The 20075-nt window shown below is 45.3% G+C and overlaps 1 protein-coding gene across 4 annotated transcripts in view; it reads right to left on the minus strand.

The window, feature by feature from the left end:
* The window catches only part of KIF13A (kinesin family member 13A), an 836323-nt gene that overhangs the window by 92274 nt on the left and 723974 nt on the right, over nt 1-20075 (minus strand). For 3 of the 4 annotated variants that reach the window (XM_078687977.1, XM_078687975.1, XM_078687974.1), the window contains one exon: nt 6562-6657. The exons of the other annotated variant lie outside the window; for it this stretch is intronic. In XM_078687977.1, coding sequence (XP_078544103.1) covers nt 6562-6657 — 96 coding nt within the window. The remainder of the gene's footprint in view (nt 1-6561; nt 6658-20075) is intronic. 4 annotated transcript variants of the gene reach the window in all.

Below are 20075 nucleotides of genomic sequence, written 5' to 3' on the forward strand. Positions count from 1 at the left end.
ACTCTGCACTCGCTACTCTGCACTCGCTACTCTGCACTCGCTACTCACTGCTCACTACTCTGCACTCACTACTCTGCACTCACTACTCTGCACTCACTACTCTGCACTCACTACTCTGCACTCACTACTCTGCACTCACTACTCTGCACTCACTACTCTGCACTCACTACTCACTACTCTGCACTCACTACTCTGCACTCACTAGTCACTAGGCACGACACTGGCAGCACTAATACACAAACCCCAGTCCACAACATCACACCGCTCCCAGCTTCCCAGCTTCACATCCCACCAGCGACAATTCCATCAATACACTCATTACATCAAACCACAATGTTTTCATATCACATCACCCACGCTCACATCTTCCACCCTTACATCACACTAAAGTACAGCATCCATAGTGCATCATACTAACCCACCCCTAAATATCATCACCTGTTTCTCTCTCCCACAGCTCAACCCATCACATTCACAGATCAGCAGGCAGCTACAACCACCAGATCTCAACTAATCACTCCCTTTACCACAACACTGCATATCAGCGGTATAGGTAAAATAATCACCTCTACTACACCATATCAGCACATTACCCAGCATCATAGCTGATCATATTACACCTTCCCTCCAGTTCAGCACTTCATGCCAATACACAGCTACTCACATAAAAACCAAAACAAGACCCACCGATCCAATGAATCACTTGTCCGCCCTGCGGTCAGGTCAAGGGAAGGTATTGTTGACTAATGAAGGTGGTACAGCCGTCTGGGTACTTTCCTAGAGAAGATAAGGAAGATAAAGTAGAAGGTCTGCATTTCACGGACTATGAACATGCAAGATTGAGAGGGCTCGCAGGCACAACGTCTCCCTGCAGTTATTAGTATGATGAAGCCTTGTCACATGTACACCTAGAGAAAGAAAGTCCACATGACTCATGATCTCTACAGTTGCAAGAGGATCTCCCTCCCTTCAATAGCTCACGTCGGATGCTCCCATTTTCAGGAAGAATGCACAGGAAAATACTAGTGCAACAGGTGCAGCAGAGCCTAGGGGTCTGAGGAGCCCACTGCATTCTAATATGGTTGTCATTTTATAGTTCTCGTCAGATTCATGTTTTCCATAAAACTAATAAAAACACAAACATAGATTCATACAGGGGCTCCCAGGCAGCGTATTCATTGGTCTTTTCAAGCGCCATTCGTACTTTGCTTTCGCCAAACAGATGACACGGAAAGCCCACTTCATCGATTGGTATCTTGACGAGTGACTGGGGCATTTGCTTTACCATTTGTGCACACTCACAGCTGCCTTAAAAAGGTGTGTACTTCAGTGCCCGGGCTGGAATATTTGGGATGCTCCGCCACTCCTTTACTTTTAGATATATTTTCTGTTTGCCACATTGCAGGTTTGCAAAAAAAGACAATTGCAAGCTAGCCAAGCCCAGACTTCTTGGCTTTTCAATACTTGTTTTGCTTGCATTAGCGCCCTTGGCACTCTTGCTACGCCACACTGCCTGGGTGGCTATTCCCACCCCTGCTGCCCAGTATCCAGGACCTGGGTGGTGGCGAGAGGGCTGGGAAGCACGGAACACTGGGTTCCCGTAGTGTTTACGTTTGAATATCTCCTCTGACGTGTTTCTTCAGTATCTGCAATTCGCCGTGTTGTCAGCACTGAATGCACAACGGCCTTTTTGTTAGGGTCTGCGGCAGCTCTGACGTGGCCCACGGGCGTGGAACGCGTTAGGGGCCCCCCTTGCAAAGCCCCCGAAATACTGCTCTTAGAATGACTCACTCGGGCTCTGGCGCCGTTAGCTTCTGTTTAAACTCCTGCCTGGATTCTGCGAAGTGCTGCTGCTTCCGGTGACATTGTGCACGCAGCGCCATCTCGGACTGGCCTCTACAGTCTCTTTCCTTGTGACGTTTACCACAAGTGGAGCACAGATCCTGCTAAGCGTTTCCGAAAGTGCGTATTCAGGAAGCAAAAAAACAGAGTGCTCAAGGGGCACGTAGAGTGACACTTGGAAGGGTCTGCTTCCCACAGATTGACGAGATTTGGGGCTCACCTTCCAAAACTGTGCGATAATGCTGCTGATCTGATGGGGGCACAACGAGTTTGATTCACCAAGCACGTGCAAATGTAACCTAGACGCGCAAATAGCCTTTTTAAAGCGCGTTCGCGTGCGCGTGCTCGTTTCGAATCGCCTCCAAGGCGATGCGCGCGGCCAGGAATGTCTCCTTGAAAGGAGACACGGCCACAATAAGTTCTCGGCGGAGACGCGCTTCCGCGCGTTCAGCCGAGCCCTAAAAAGGGCCCCAGAGATGACCCTGTCAATTACAGACCGATCAGTCTGATTGACGTGATCCAGAGGTGGTTGGCAGGGTCATCATCTCAAGGGTAGGTGTCTGGATGGAAGAGGAGCATGTTCTCTCCCACTTCCAAGCAGGGTTTCGCCAGAAGGTGGGAACAATGGACCAGGTCTTCCGTTTTTTTGCGATCTATTGGAAGGCCGTGACCATTAACAACGGTAGTCTTTATTTGGCATTCATAGATCTCAAGACAGCGTTCGACCTGGTCCCCCGAGCAAGGCTATGGGACATCCTGGAGAAGATGGGTTTCCCAAAGTCTCTTCTGGGTTTTATTGTAAAGCTACACGAGGGGAATTATGCGAGGAGCAGATGGGGCACCCAGGGACAACTGACAGAGAGGGTGCCCGTGAGGAGTGGAGTCCGCCAGGGATGTGTTATGGCCCGACCCTGTTCTCCCTCTTTGTGAATGGTGTGGTGGATCATCTGAGGGAGGAAGCGGCAGATGCGCCATCCCTGGCGGGGGAAAAAAACACCTACTCTATTCTTCGCGGATGATACCATCTTGATCTCTAAATCCCCAATAGGTCTCCAAAAACTCCTGGATCGCTTTAGTGAGTTTTGCATTGATAGAGGCCTTACCACCTCTACACCTCTAAAACAAAGCTTATGGCCATTTCACCCTCCAAGAGATTCAGGAACAACTGTTTACTTAATGGTGGCCCCTTGGAGTTGGTCGACTCCTTTGACTATCTGGGTGTTAGGGTAAACAGCCGGATGAAATGGAAAGATCACCTGGCCAAAATGTTAATAAACCACAAAAGGGTCGCAGGGGTGGTTTTAAGGGAACAGCGGGAGTCGATAAGTAAACCTGTGGCACCGACCCTCGCAATATATGATGGCCAAGTATTACCAGCAGCCCTATACGGATCTGAGCTATGGGGGTTTGAGAACGTAACGGAGTTAGCCACATCAGAAAATAAGTTTATGCGAGATCTGGGGGCCCTCCCAGTCTCCACCCCGTTGATCCCTCTACGGCTAGATCTGGGTAGGCGCACCCTTAAAGACATAGTACGTTTGCGCCCACTACTTTTTTGGGTGCGACTAAGAAGGACCCAGGAGCTACACAATTATGCTGCAGCCCTAGATGAACTTATCTTGCTCAACACAGCTAACAAAATCAAGTGGTTGTGCAACCTGAGACAGCTGGTTGTGCAACTGGGCCTAAGTGAATCATGGCTGAGCCAAACCCCGCCTCCTAAGGCAGTGATCAAGAAGCTCTATTGGGACTGGGTACAGGAGACGGGCATACGCAGGAGTGAAGGGGGGCCCCTCTCCCAGCAATTTCTGGAGTTCAAATGGACAAGAAAATTGGAACCCTTTCTTGATTTTATAGAGAAACCCCTGGATAGAGCACTTTACCTGAAATTCAGACATGGGACCTTGCCAGTAAATGACTTTTCTTCAGGGTCGAAAAGTAAAGGTGTTCTTACTAAATCCTGCCCTGGCTGTGCAGCCCCCAATGAGTCAGTGGCGCACCTTTTCTTTGCTTGCCCGGCTTATAGGGTCGCTAGGAAAACATGGCTAAAACCACTATGTATGGGGTTGGGCTTTAGATGTCACAAAATGGCCCTACGGGTTCTCCGCACTGACACATCTTCTACTGCTCTGGTGTGTGGGGTAGCCAAATTCCTGGGTAGTGCATGGCAGACCCGTACAAGGAGGGCCAAGCCTACGCCCCATTTAGCCTAACCGACGGACAGCCCTACGGCAGGAAGTGCCTTTTACGATTTTTATGTGACAAGTCTTGAGTTTGATTTTAGATAATTTAACTGAGTAGTATATGAGGATGGTTGATAAACACATGAGCGCTGAACCCCTACTCTTTTAGCTTTTTAATGTACTGTATAAACTGTATACTTTTATGATGATTTTTTTTATCGAATAAAGTAGATACAACATTAAGAAGGGTCCAGAGCGACGATTATACTCACTGGTCTGTCCCATCTTTCAGGTCCCACTCCCCAACTTGATCAGAACAGTGTGTAGGCCCAAATTGGCGTCTCCCCCGCCTTCCGGATCCCACCGATACCCATTGTACCCCAGTATCATATAGAATACTGGTCAGAGACTCTCCAACCACTCCGCCGCTGATTCTGGATGTTTGAAGAACCAGGCCCTACCGTCTGCCTCCACTCGGAGTCTGGCTGGGAACAGCATGGCGTACTTATAGCCTTTGTCTTTCAATGTCTTTTTTGATCGCCAAAAAAAGGAGCGCCGCTGTCTCTGGACTAGCTGGGTGAAGTCTGGAAGGAAGGTTATATCTGAGTTTTCTTACTTCAAGGGCAGTCCCGCCCTGGCATGGCATCTCCACTTCTGATCCATTTGCTTGCCTTACTTTCTGCATAGACTTATGATCAGGCATGTAAACTATTGCAGAGGGCAACTTGTAGACCAGCAGTATTGTCCCTCTGTCGCATCAAACATATACTGTTACTGGGCACTTCTCCGACCACTCTCCCAAGTCATCATGCAGCAAATCTTCCACCAACACAACATGCCTGTAATTAAGACTGCTCAGGTACATGTTGGTTGATGGGGTACTGAAGGAGCTCAGTGGGTGGTCTCATCAGCACTGAGTAGGTTACTGCGATACACTGGGATGCCAATAGGGAGGACCTTATTCTGCAGCACCATGGTTCTGCAGAGGCAGGACCTGCTCGTGACCTTGACAGAGTTGAAATGGAATCCTCCAAGAGGAATTTAAGAGAAAAAATCATCACTGGTCTTTAAGTACACCTGGATACAACATTCTTTATTGGCAGATATCCTAAAAAGAGAGCAGGCATAACAGAAGGGCAGCCCCACCTTTCCTCGACCCCAGGATGAGCTCACAAAGCAAATAAATATTTTGCTAAGATAAACCCATGTGCTTGTTAAGACAGATGGGGAACACTCAAAATATAATGACTATGATTGGTGAGAGGTACTAAACCATATGCATAATTTACCAAAGCAAAATTGATAAAAACAAAAGTCTTGCCAAACAAGCCCTTGGTTTTTAGGACCACATACATACAAACAATTAGGCATTCTTTGATGATATTTAATCCACTGTGGTAAATACACTTCACTTTGCGAAAACTGACCTGTTGGCAGACCAATTTTAACTAGCAAATTGCAGAATCATTAACACCAGTATCTTGCCTGCTATTTAGAAGTTATTACGGTGAATCATTCATTTGTTACCTAGAAAATCAGGGTGCATCTTGTAGATCTTAGGGTGTGGCCAAAGCTTCTTTTATTTTAAAAAAAAGCAGCATGCCTTAAAAAAGCATGCAGAAGGCATACATTTCAAAAGGTGCCTTAAGCAAATGGAGACATGAGGCACCTTACACATTAGCATGCTGGCATGGTGCCTTCAATGGATAGAGCCATAAGAAAGCAGGCAAGTTGGAGGGGAGATGGTAAGCAGACAGAATAATGGCCAAGGAATAGGAGTAACACCTCTAGCCCACTCTGATTGTACATTCTCTAACCAGAAAAGACAAGCTAGCCGATAATTTTAGTCCTTAAAATTTGGAAGGGCCTTTTTGGGTACTGCTCATTATATGTTATGTTACATTTCACCTTAATGATGTCATAAATCCTTCTAAGTACTTACATTTTGACGATTTGTCATCTTTGAACAGATGTTGACTAACATTTAAAAAAATGTATTCAAACAAAAGCCTGATAACCCATACCTTACATCCGCTTGCCGCTGTCGCACCATGCTGCGCTTGCACCTCCCACTATTAAGCTCTTCTTCATCCCAAGAGCATACTTTTCCATTTATAAATACTTGTACAAAAATACTTTTCTAATAACAATCTATCTTCAAAATTTTTAAAGTAAAACATTATAGGTCCCAGTAACATGACATACTACAAACGTTATTGAGGTAGGTAGTGGATTAATAACTTCAGAAAAATGTTAATGGGGCAATGCATATTACCCTTTCTCTATTTCGATAAATGACTGGAAACATTTGTTATCCTAAAAATCGGATACAAAGATTGGCAAATCTCTACCTAAAAATCGAATACAAAGATTGGCAAATCTCTACCAAAGCACAATAAAATAAAAAAGGTCTAAAAATAAAAGCAGACAGCCATGTTTTAATTATATGGCGGTTCGAACAGCTGTTGCCTAACGACCGGCGAAATGACGTAAACCCACCACCAGGAATAATGACAAAAACTGGCACAAAACTTACAATCTTCTCCTCATGTATGCTATTGTTTTCTATTTGCGTGTTGCTGGCAATACTTCCAGAGGAGCCAGCGTTTTGTACCTGGGATGAAGGCATGCTCTGCAAAGGTTAAGACACACAGCACATCACACAAAGAAGACACCAACCAGAGCATAAATACAACATTAAATTCATGCAAGTTAAGACAGGAGTTTGTGACAGACAATGAGGTGGCATGCCATCCAACAATTCATGTTCATACATATCCATGCAACAATTTATGAGGTTTTAGTATGCAATTTGTCCGTCAGGTGAGTTGATGGCAAACAAACAGTATGGTCAAGTCACTGGTTAGTTACAATAAAAAACAACAAATGTAGCAAGTTTGTTGCAAACAGAAATAGAAAACAAACAAGCAGAATCCATGCATTCAAGGATTGGGCGAGACACTAATGAAAAAAAAATAAGAGAAGTGGTTACTTATCTTCAACAATGATTTTGAAACGTACTGCATGTTCACTGGAGTTTCTCAATCAATGTAAGATCCACAGTCTCAAAACTGGACCTTGGAAAATATTTGCCAACGGAATCAAGTGGCACTAAACTCACATTATGCAACCTTCCTGCAGGACTGGATGTTATGATGTCACCAGTGGATATATGTGGGACAACATTTCTGTTAATTCCTCAGACACTTCCTGCCATAGAAGGACTAAGAATATGATAAAGAATTTGAAGAGAGGAAAAACATCCACTAGAATTTAGATTATTATCTAAATGTGATTTTGTTGTCCCATGGATACCTTTCGCATGCAGGTACTTTATCTCTAAACGAACTTCCCAGCAATATTTAGAATTTATTTGAAGGTGGCAACTTGGAAGCAATCACAAGAAAAAACATTTGTTCTCCTAGAGGACTTTTCAGAGCATGGACGTAGAAACAGACTTTTTACACTGGAATCAAAACCAGGTAAAAATTGCTTGCCAAAAGTATGAAGTGAAACCCATATATCTGCCCTGTGGGTCGCTTTGATAGAAGCATTAGTATGAAACTCTGTATTGGTCAATTTACGCCTTTTGTTCTGCAAGCTCTACTTTCATTGGTGGATAACTTTTCTTTGCAATCATAACAGAAGCCAATATAAACCCAATTTAGCTTCCCATGTTTAGCCTTTTGCAGTGCAAACTCCTTACAAGAGACATCAACCACAAATAATTGCAACCCATATTATTCACACAATTTCTAGAAATGTAATAAGTCTAAACTCTTCGAGGATGTAGCCCATTATGTCGCAAGTCTGCTATTTATAAATGAGGTGGATAGAATGTGGTAGCTGAACATTCATATTGACACAGAACTTGGAGAAAAAGCACGGAGGACTTAGAAAAATACCAAATACAAATCAGCCACCTAAAGCAAATAGTGAGAAGCGAATTAATAGGTAATACAAAAGGTGGAGTAAAACATCCGGCAAAGAGAGGGGTAATGGACAACTATGTCCCCAGCAACTTCCGTGAGAGACCCTTGACACTTTTCTTTCATGGTCAAAAGCCACACATTCCTCGCACTAGATCCTCTCACAATTTGCATCTAGGCTGCTTAAGTCACATACTCTGCGTGTATTCAGAGTCGAAGATATCCAGTATGCCTGCTTAAAATCCACTATATGTAAGGCACTTGCAAAAGGAGAGAGTAAAGTTTGCGTTAACTGCTCTGGCATGGATTTTGGAAGAACAATGACACCAATGCTATCTGTTCTTTTTGCGTTTATCGCCCTAAGTGGGAAGGGTATGCCCAGACGTGGGTCCAGTGTTCGCTACGCCACCAGAATCAAGCTAGCGTGGCTGCTGAGGGCCGTTACCCCAAAACCGGTTCCAGGATGCTTGTTTCTGGTCCAGGGAGGACCTGGCTTGGCAGTTCGGGCTAGACTGTTCCAATGAGGAACAAGGTCAAGACTGATTTGCATATGGTGGGTCTAAAGTGGAATGGCGTGGCATGCACAAAAACGATGGAATTAACCCAGATCTGTGACTGGGGGTGAATGTCATATTAAGTCAGCATTCCATCCATCATCTGTTGTTTTTGCTCTTGTAACATCTAAGCATCTTCAGGAGTGGCACTTGTACCTTAAGTGTTGATAGTGTGTCATAAACAGAAATCTAAATGGCTGTGATGGAATCTTTTTGACCTATCCTTTAACCAGCAACGTCCGTTCTTCTCAAAGCCACCCGGACAGAGCACAAGCGCGTGCTTCACTAAAAGGGGGTTCACTAAATGGGGACTGTCTCCCTCTTCCCTCTTTTCTAAAAGCTATGTCCAAGGGCAGTAACTTCTATTCTGGGTGAAATTCCCCCACTGGGGTAGGGTGGCAAAAGGAGCCCAGGGATAGGTTTACCTAGGAACTAAGGACTCTGGCTAGCCACAGCTGCCGAACTGCACCCCTATTGGACACATGGAAATAGTGGCATTTTTTGTTTAAAACCACTTAAAGAATGAATCCATTTCTCTGGTCTAATATCAGAGAAATTGGAAACTTGCAGTTGAGCAGTCACAAGAGCCAGAAAGGAAATAGAAGCCAGCAAACAGCAAAGGCTCGCGGCACTGCCAGCTTTGATAGACAAATCATCTTTTATAGTAGTTTCACAGAATTAATGGAGCAAGCAGAGGACACTCACAGGTCTATTCTGTGCATTGAAGCAGCCAAACCATAGTAACTCAGGTAAATGGTCGAGGCCCTCTCCTGACTATTTCGTTTGATTTCAAATAGTACTAGACGACAACAGGCAGCCATGACCAGTAAACAAATCCAGAGGTCTGGCCTGGAGACTAATGTTGTTGCAAAAGGATCTGCCTCTTAAGGCGATAACTGACTAATTGAAACCAACCACAAAAAGTGAAAAAGGCACAAATAGAAAACTCTTATTTTTGAAAAAACATTAGTGCCATTGTGCAAGAAAAAGATTACCATCTTCTTCAGTACCCTACAATGCAATTCAATTCAGTACTAAAATGTCTTAAGTCCTGCTAGTTTTTTAAAAGAGGAATAAGCAAGGTGAAAACTCATAAGGAGTGTTCTGAAAATCCCTTTTATTCAGGGCGTAATCCAAGGAGATATCAATGCCACTGCCATCTTGCAGTAGGTAAAGCCATTGATAAGATTCTAACATAGAATGCGTGTTGCACAAGCCTCATAGCAAGAGCGCCAGTCATCTGGAGGAGTCATTAGAACAACAAGCTGGACTTGAGATTAGGTCCTTTGCGATGACTTCAGTCAAACTCAACGTGAGCATTCTGAGAATTGGGTATCTGAATGCACTGCCATCGCATCCAGTGCTGAAGATGGATTTTGAGCTGGGCCGTGAATGGATGAATCTGGCCATTTCAAGCAGCTTATCTTTCATAAAAATCTTTCTACCCAGTTTTTTTTTATTATCCAGGCTTGTTTTGCGGGGATGTCTGAGAAAGGCAAATTTCATCAGATTGAGAAGATGTTACATTCAGTGCGAAATTCAGATTCCTACCTGAACAGCGAAAGCAACGAAAGACTGTTATTTTGCTTTTATAAGGCGCACAGCTACCCAAGGGTTTCCGGGCGCTGCCTGAATATACACAAAAGGGGTAAGTAGGGCCTATTGATTGAATAGCCAGGTTTTTAAAGATCTGCGAAAGTGAATGTCAGGGGGTCCCTGCCTGCCACGAGTCGGGTACTGACATTTGTCCCTCTTCCTTTCCACCTCAGCGTACGCGGGACTGCTACGCTCCCTTTAAGGCAGCTTGGGCTTACCCGGAGGAGGGAGCTCCGCGAGTGACGTCATCCCCGTTTATCCAATCGGGTGCGACGACGGCGCTGATAACGCGACGTCCTGAGGAGTACGCCGGGACTGGCACAGGAGAAGAGGAAGTCTCTCGGGAGACCTTCACCATATTGCAGGAGAATACCGAAGCAGCGTTGCCGCCACCCGAGACAAGAGAGGACCCAGACGCCAGGTCGCCGCAGGAGAAGGAAAAGCCGGGAGGCCAATGGAAACCACGCTTCGCCCGCCACACTTCAACAGGAGAAGTGTGGCTCCACAAGGTACGGGCAAAGTTACGGGGAGCGTTCTTCACAGAGGGAGGAAACGGGTAGGGGGTGGCTGGGTGGTCACGGGACATGCGTGAGTGTGTGCAAGCTTAAACACTTTCACGAGTCAACAGAGCACAGATCGGTTGCAGTCCCTGGTGATCCCCTTCACTTCCCTGCCCCCCCTTCCTGTCATTAATCGACTATCGGTCACGCCAGTAACCCGGGGTATTCTTTCTTTCCCTTCTTTTTGAGTACCTCCGAAGTTGGAAGACCTTCTGTTGGACTACAACCCGGGAGCCTACAGAGAAGGACGTAAAGCTGGCTGGATACAGACTATTCTTTGTTATCACAAGCTACGAGACTCTTATTGTTTACCTCGCTCTTTAGCCCAATAAAACCAAAGGTTATTCACCACTCTCTCTCTAGTTGAACCTCCTTCCTCTAAGGGTTATAACACCCCCTACCCGAGGACACTCCTTACAGTGAACAAGACTAGTCTCATACCTCAGTACCAGAGGAAGAGAATTCCACAAGGTTGAACCCAAGTATGAAAAAGAGCGACCCCCCATCCTGGCCAGTCTATACCTCGGGATCGAAAATGTTACTTGATTTGCTGACGGGAGAGAGCGAGAAGTGATGTAAAGTTTGGCAATGGAATTCGAATATTCAGGGGCCTTGCCTGTTTTTATCTTAAACATATACGTTAGAGTTTTAAATTTAATGCGGTTTTTCACTTTCAACCAGTGGAGTTCACGCAGGGAACTTGAGACCGAAGTTGTTTTCGGGATCCGGCAAAGCAAGCGAGCAGCAGCATTTTGCACAACTTGCAATTTGCGAATAACATCCTTATTAGCTCCTAAAAAAAGGATGTTTCCTTAATTAAAAACAGGTAGCAAGGAAATTGGGAGGAAGTTGGACATCTGGTCTGGATCGGCATTAGCCTTCTTTAGCAATGGACGAACCATCGCATGTTTCCACTCAGGAGGAATCACGGCTTCTCGAAGGGAGGCAAGACTGGAGCATGGAAACTATCAAGCAATGCTCTAAACATTTATATCATCTTTTTTCTAAACTTGGGCAAGCATCATATTCAGTGTTTCAGATTCTCCACCAAAGCTTTTTTTCCCCCCTAGTACATGTTTTTATTGGCATTTGTACAATAAATGAAATAATGTTACAACCGTACAGGGTAATTTACCAAATTACTCTGTCTCAGATTTATAGTGAAGGAAGCCAGCAACTCCTTTTGAAGTATCTGCAAGAACACCTACAGCACTATGCATCCTCTCCCTTTCTGTTTATCTATTGCTACAGTAGAAAGTACACTTTTTATAGATCTTAGAAACAGCTCCCCAGAACCGACCCAGGTGTCCTTCTGGAGATGAGGAAGGCCTGGCTTTCACTAAAGCCAAAGTGGTCTCTCGAACATCCAAAGGAGAAAAGGGATGTAGGGAAGGGGGTTACCAAGCCACTCAGAAGAGGCCAGGAAAATAACTCTTGTATATGTGTCACTTCCCTTTGCCTCCATCATCAGGTCCTTTCTGCCATCATTTTAAAGGACTACAAATGTGCTTACTTCATACATTAGATGTTGAAGAAACAGTTGCATATATAGCTGCCACAACAGGCTCCTACATATCACATGAAATGTTTGTATTAATCAATTACATAATAAAGCTGCACTTGCCAAAGTGTCAGCATTATTGTTTATGTTGTAAGAAGTCTATAATGTATATTAATGAGAGCACTTGAAAAGGTAGATAAAACCACACAGTTCCCTCCTATGCTTCAAAGCACAAGATCTTATTTGTAGAGTCCAGCAAGGCCCTCGCTCAGACCAACGCTTTTCAACATCTACCAGATCCCGCTCGTCAACGTCGTTCAAGTTCACAACATAAACATCCTAATTTATGCAGACAACACACAACTGATACTTTTCCTCTCGAACAGAACACCCAAAACCAGGAACAAGTTCACCACATGCAGGACTTAAGTAGCCACATGGATGAAATACATTTGCCTCAAATTGAACTCAAACAAGACTGAAGTAGTAGTCTTCTGGAAGAACACTGCTCCGTGCGACTCCACCTGGTGTCCTGCAGACCTTGGACAAAGCCCTGCTCGCAAGCTAGAGAACACAGAATCATGACACAACAAACCGCACATGATCACCTAAGTCAAAGCAATGGTCTCGGCTTGCTTCAATACGCTAAGGATACTGAAGACAAAATCTTCAAGTGGTTACCAGACAACACCAAGAAAACAATTGCCCAAAGTCTTCATCACCAGTTGATTAGAGTACTAAAATACCATGAATGCAGGTATTACCAACCCGGTCACAAGAAGGCTCCAGATGGTAAAACATGCAGCAGCCAGATTAGTCCTCAACCTCCAATGCCGATCCCATATTACACCCCACCTCGGGGAATTCAACTGGCTCCAGATTCACAAGCACACAGACGTTAAACTCCTTATCCACATCTACAAAGCTCTTCAAAACACTGGCAATGAATACCTGAGCAGCCACATTACTTCCACCAACCTTTTAGACACCTTTCGCTCTGCCAGGCTGAGACTAGCACAGAACCCAGGCATACAAAAAAGCAGAGCAGGGGTCATTGCCATCTTATACCTGGCGCTAGAGCCTTGAATGACCTCCTACAAGGAGAATGGTACCAGGAGACATGGCGGAGTAGTCGCTGTTGCCGGAGCTCTGGCAGCCCGTACCGAATCTAACCAATAATCCTGCCTTTCCATGCCATCGCAATATGCGAAACGGCATCCTCAACAGCACAAACCCTGTAGAAGAGTAGGGAAATGGGGTGAAGGATGCCGTTGCCAAACACCTAAACAGTGGGAACGTAGTGAGGTGAAGCAGCCCAAGATGGCAGGGGAGCTGACCCCGGTCGTCCTGACGGACACTGGGGCCCAGGAGATATGGGTAGCGCGACAGCACCTGGTGTGGTCAGCGCCCGGGGCCGGATACTGAAACTGCGGTAGCAGCGGCCGGAAAGAAGGAAAGGTGGCAGAGTGGAGATAGCCGGTCGGGCTCTGAAAGAGAGAGCACGATACCAGCCAGGGCTGACTCGGTGTGCAGGAGTGGCCGCGGAGATCCAGTGGCACCGGGTGAGTGAGGGGGGAAAAGCATGTCAGGGCCCATAGCCGTGGCCAATCTGCCGCTTGATATCTGCCGCAGACAATCTGGTGAGACAGAGGCGAGTCACCGGGAACCGGCTGAGTCAATTGCGGCTGTCACTGCTAAGAAAACACCGCATGAGGCACAGCAGAGCATTGAGGAGGCAACGCGTGACTGATGCAAGTGTGAATGTTTGCTTGATCAGCCCACAATTTCGGTGGGCCTCAAAAATAGGGCAGAAATGTAGAGCAAACCAGGAAGGCCTCACAACACTCCTTGGCCTGTAACGCGGCACAGAGACGATATAGAAAACACTGGAGGGAGGTAGAGCGAAGGGTTGGATTCCTGCTCCACAAGGTACTTAAATAAACAAAGAGAATCCAACTCGAAGGAGGGGAGAGAGTGATCGACACAAGTTGAAGCACTCAGTGTTTTGTAAAATACCCCTCACACACCAAAAGGCCCCTTGGTGTCATGCTTCATCATCGGGGTCTTCGCACCCCTCTAGCGGGATGCGGCGTGCTACGACCTACGACTACGCGGGAGCACTTATAGTAATGACTATGTTTTGTGTGGAGTGTGTGGGGTATATTTATAAGTGAGTGGTGGGATGTGGTGAAAGGTTAAAAAGTACCTGGCACATGAGTCTATAGAAAAAACTTTTATTCTGAACTCTGGCTGGTACTGTTAAAAGAAGTGCAGTGTGAGGTCAATTCTGTTAATTAAAGAACAGGACCTCTGGTGTGCGTCGACATGTTTCGGAGTCAAGCTCCTTCTTCAGGACGGGGGCACAACTTCCCCACCTTACTCACGTATTCTTAATAAAAATGTTTGTGTATTTACAGAAAAGTGAAATATTCAGGCTTAGTGTGCCTACAGCGGTCTGCTACAAGTACAATGACCTGTAGAAAGACAAAAACAAAGATAAACTAATGGTTACCCTGTAGCGGGTAGTTCAAGCAGGTGCAGTCACCTGGAACCTCACCAATTGCTTGTAATAAGCCCTGTAAAAAGAAAAAGGTACTCACAACACATACAACAAATAACACAAAATTACTAGGAGTTACTAGCAGTAGTGGTCATACTTATGAAGCTTGCTTGTTGGCTTCATGAGTATAATGGAACGTCAGGGGTGTTGCTTGACTTGCAATCTGTAGTAAGGAGGAATGATGCAGTTTTTAATAAATCATTCTTCACTTACTTAGGAGAAAAAAGGGTTCAGATGGTCGTTTTCCTGGTAGGTTCAGTTAATACTCACATCAACAGGACGCTATGATCACCGTCTTACCCCTCACGCTGCTCCGCTGGTATGAGACGGTAATCGGGTTTGTGCTATTTATACTTTTTGTAATTGGGCGGAAGTGTCTACATGCCCTAACATGGCTGTTCCGCTCGTTATTGTTAATTGTACCCATGTATGGAGCATCCGCTCCTTGACCATCCACAATACTCGTATGTCCGACACGGACTCACATATGACCAGCGTCTGTAGGCGCGAGTGTCCCTTTAAGGCGCATGCGCGTTGCTAGAAAGTTCATCGCCGCGCATGCGTGTTCAGAAGTAGCGCTCGCTTCGGGAGCACTGATGTTTAGCGCATGCGTGCCCTTTACCCGTGCTCAAAGCCGGGAAAGATTTTATCATGTTAGAGGCTTCGTGGGTCAAAAAGACATGGCACAACAGCAGAATTCCACATTTACAGATGTATTCACTGAAAAAGATTACTGGGTATTGGAAATTAATACGCATATACATAATAGTACCTCTCGGTTTGGTGATTGGTACCTTATCAGTATTTCGCGTGATTCTAGGGAAATATTTTAGGAAAATATTTGTAGTTTTTAGGGAAATGTTTTAATTGGATAGCTGGCCCCAGGGCACTTCGTCATTAAGCCCGATTTCATGGGTTCCAAGTCTGAACACCCATCTTTGTTCCTTTTGGAAGAGCCCATTCTCAGAAGGTAGTTGCTCTATGATGGTCCAATTGAGATCATTCACACAATGTTGTGCTGTCAGGTAATGTGTGGCCATTTTCGTGGTGCTTTTTTTACAGCGCACATTGCTCTTGTGTTCATTCATTCTCGTCTTTATGGCCCTAGTAGTCATACCTACATACTCAAGATTGCAGGGGCATTTTATAAGGTAGACCACGTTTTTGGAGTTGCAATTGGAGAACCTCCTTTGTTCCCAAGTAGTTCCATTTCGGAAGGTCAGTTTTGTGCTTTTCTGTGTTAGGTGGCAGCTGCTGCAGTTGCCGCATGGGAAATGACCTTGAATACCTATAGATGGTTGTATGGCAGTTGTTGTAGGTTTCGGTCGGGTATGTACCAGCATGTCCCTGAGATTGCGTCCCCTGCGGTGAGCAAACAGTGGTTTCTCCAGGTTTAGGTTACCACATGTTAGTATCTTCCAATGTTTATTTACCATCCTGGATACATCGTTGGACATAGTGGTGAATGTCGTCACACATATTGGTCGTTTGTTTTCATTCGGTTCTTTTAATCGTTCTTCCAATAGTGCCTCCCTGTTATTATTCTTGGCCCTCTTCATTGCTTTGTCAATGATTCTGGTCGGGTACTCTTGTAGTTTCAGTTTTTCTTTCAGGTCCTCTGCCTGCAGTTTGTAGTTTGACACATCTGTACAATTACGCCTGAGGCGTAAAAATTGTCCATACGGTAGGTTCTCTCGCAGGTGCCTGGGGTGGAAACTATCGTATCTTAGCAGGCAGTTTCTGGATGTCGGCTTGAAATGAGTCGTGGTTTTTAAACAGCCTCCTTCTGCGTATATATTTAAATCCAAGAAGACCAACATGTGGTCTGAGATCGAGCTCGTGAATTTGAGGAAGGCGTTCTGGTTGTTTAACCAGGCTTGGAAATCTTCCGCGGATTGTCGGTCACCTTCCCAGATGACCAGGATGTCATCTATGTACCTCCTCCAGCATTTTATGTTGGATCTGTATGGGTTCAAGTTATGAAGAATCCTGGTGGTCTCGAGGTGGTGTACGTAGAGCCCGGCCAGACTTGGAGCAAAAGTACTGCCCATGCTGGTCCCATGGCATTGCTGATAAATCGTGGTTTTATATTGGAAGAAGTTTTTTTGCAGTGCCAATGAGATGCATTCCATTACTAGCCCTCGTGGTGTTTGATATTTCCATTGTGTGGAAAATAGTACTTCCTCGATGATCAGGAGTGTCTCATCGTGGGGTAGGCTAGTATAAAGGCTTTCTACGTCTAGACTGATTAGGAGTTGAGTTTGAGGGTCAAATGTTGTATTTTGGAGAAGTTGTAGGACAGCCTTTGTGTCCTTGAGGTAGATGTTTGTTGATTGTACCAGTGGTCGTAGGAAAGCGTCAGCGAATTTTGACAGGGGTTCCAAAATAGAGCCGATACCGGATACTATCGGTCTCCCAGGTGGATTGGTGAGGCTCTTGTGGATCTTAGGGATGCAATAGAAGTAGGGGATGCGAGGTTTTTTCTGCTCCAAAAATTCCCCTTCCTTCTTGCTCAGCCAGTCGTGTGCTAAGGCTTCTTCAATCATGCCTCCGATTTTTATCCTGAGGTTCTCAGTGGGGTCCTGTTGTAGAATCATATAGTTGCGTCTATCTGACAGCAGTCTCATACATTCGTTGTCATATGCTTCTGTGGTTTGTAAGACGATTGCTCCGCCTTTATCTGCTGGTTTTATAGTGATGCTTGTGTCTTCTGATAGGGCTTTGGTAGCTTGTTGCTCTTCCTTGGTAGTGTTGTGAAATGTTCGTACGGACGACACATCCAATTTGTTGACTTCTGTCATCAGAGCTTTTTCAAAAGCTAGTAGCTCTATTGGGAGCAAAGAATCTGGAGGCGTAAAGGTAGACTTTGGTCTGAGGCCGGTATCAGTTGTAGGTGTAGGGGATGGTTTGTCCATGAAATAGGCCTGTAATTTCAATTTTCGTATGAATTCTTGCATCTCAATGTTGACCTTGAAGATGTCCGGTTTCTGTGTGGGCACAAAGCCCAGGCCTTTATTTAGCACTTTTTTCTGTATTTCTGTTAGTGGTTTTAAAGTTAGGTTTACCACTAGGTCCCTCTCTGGTTGCTGGTTGACGGATGGTTGGGCAGGGAGCCTGTCATACTCCTGGTTTGTCGGGGGTTCCCTTGGTCTTTGTCCTCCCATGTGACATTGTTGCCCTTCCGGTTCTTTCCCCGTGTCCCAGGGCGGGTGCCTAAAAAAGGTTGTGGACCGTAGAAACCTCCATCAAAGTCCTGGTTCCATTGTGGGTAACCTTGAGCGTTCCCTGGATGGCTAAACTGGAAAGGGGGAAAAGGTGTGGGGCCCATGTATTGTGGGAATTGAGGTGGGTACCCTCTCCACCCTCGTTGTCTCGGGAACTGTTGTCTTTTTTGTCTCCATCCGCCTCTATTCTGACGGTACCTTTGTCCATTGCTAGAGTTAGAGCTGGATGAGCTGTTATCTGATCCATCACTGTCCATATCACTGTTCTGATTCTTGGGCACATAGTCAGCTTTGGTGTATGGGTATGCTCCTTCAGGTGTGAATTTATCCTTATCCTTTCTCAATTTATTGAATTTACTCTGTTTTAATGTATATTCAAACTCGGTCATTTGTTGGTTTAGCTCATCTAGTCTAATTTTCAGGTCGGCTGGTGATATGTAAGTGCTCAGTTGTACCTCAATTTTCTAATCTTGAGCTCTTGAGTGATTCTGGCTGCCGTTTTGACAATAAGGACCAACCAGTCCCTGGTGCAGTGCCAGGAGATCAACGACCACTCCTTTTTAAACTGTGTGTCTGATTGGAATATGAATGGTTCGTTCTTGATGATCAGACCAGGTGGTCCCATCTTGTTCCTGAGGTATTCCGTCATTAACAAGCCATGTAGTGCTGCTTTTATTTGGTTGCGTCTCAGGTTGACTATTTCATTCCAATCATTAATGTTTGGACCAGTCTCTGGGTTACTAAGGCCCTCAAAAGGATTGATTGCCGTCAAGATTTTATCGATTTCATCCTCACCGAACGTGAGGCCATGTTCGTCCTCCATTTCTTTTGACCGCTGATGTTCGCAACTGCCTAGTGTGATTGAATATGTGTTGTGATGTGAGTATAACTCCCGCAGCTGTGCGCTGCCTAGACTATATAGAAAACACTGGAGGGAGGTAGAGCGAAGGGTTGGATTCCTGCTCCACAAGGTACTTAAATAAACAAAGAGAATCCAACTCGAAGGAGGGGAGAGAGTGATCGACACAAGTTGAAGCACTCAGTGTTTTGTAAAATACCCCTCACGCACCAAAAGGCCCCTTGGTGTCATGCTTCATCATCGGGGTCTTCGCACCCCTCTAGCGGGATGCGGCGTGCTACGACCTACGACTACGCGGGAGCACTTATAGTAATGACTATGTGTTGTGTGGAGTGTGTGGGGTGTATTTATAAGTGAGTGGTGGAATGTGGTGAAAGGTTAAAAAGTACCTGGCACATGAGTCTATAGAAAAAACTTGTATTCTGAACTCTGGCTGGTACTGTTAAAAGAAGTGCAGTGTGAGGTCAATTCTGTTAATTAAAGAACAGGACCTCTGGTGTGCGTCGACATGTTTCGGAGTCAAGCTCCTTCTTCAGGACGGGGGCACAACTTCCCCACCTTACTCACGTATTCTTAATAAAAATGTTTGTGTATTTACAGAAAAGTGAAATATTCAGGCTTAGTGTGCCTACAGCGGTCTGCTACAAGTACAATGACCTGTAGAAAGACAAAAACAAAGATAAACTAATGGTTACCCTGTAGAGGGTAGTTCAAGCAGGTGCAGTCACCTGGAACCTCACCAATTGCTTGTAATAAGCCCTGTAAAAAGAAAAAGGTACTCACAACACATACAACAAATAACACAAAATTACTAGGAGTTACTAGCAGTAGTGGTCATACTTATGAAGCTTGCTTGTTGGCTTCATGAGCATAATGGAACGTCAGGGGTGTTGCTTGACTTGCAATCTGTAGTAAGGAGGAATGATGCAGTTTTTAATAAATCATTCTTCACTTACTTAGGAGAAAAAAGGGTTCAGATGGTCGTTTTCCTGGTAGGTTCAGTTAATACTCACATCAACAGGACGCTATGATCACCGTCTTACCCCTCACGCTGCTCCGCTCCACAGAGACGATAGCCATTAACAATTAGAGACAGAGGGCAATATTGAAAACCGACGCGCCTGACCCCAAAATGGCGCCTGCAGAAGATCGTCACCAGGGGTCAAAAGCAATCACCCAAAGGGAGGCCCCTTTTGCTTCTTCAGCATTGAGGCCGCATTACTGATTGAAATAGCAGCTACAGTCCCTCAAGGGAAGACCTCGTTTA

The sequence above is a fragment of the Lissotriton helveticus genome, chromosome 4_1 (genome assembly GCF_964261635.1).
Source record: "Lissotriton helveticus chromosome 4_1, aLisHel1.1, whole genome shotgun sequence".
Lineage (NCBI taxonomy): Eukaryota > Metazoa > Chordata > Amphibia > Caudata > Salamandridae > Lissotriton > Lissotriton helveticus.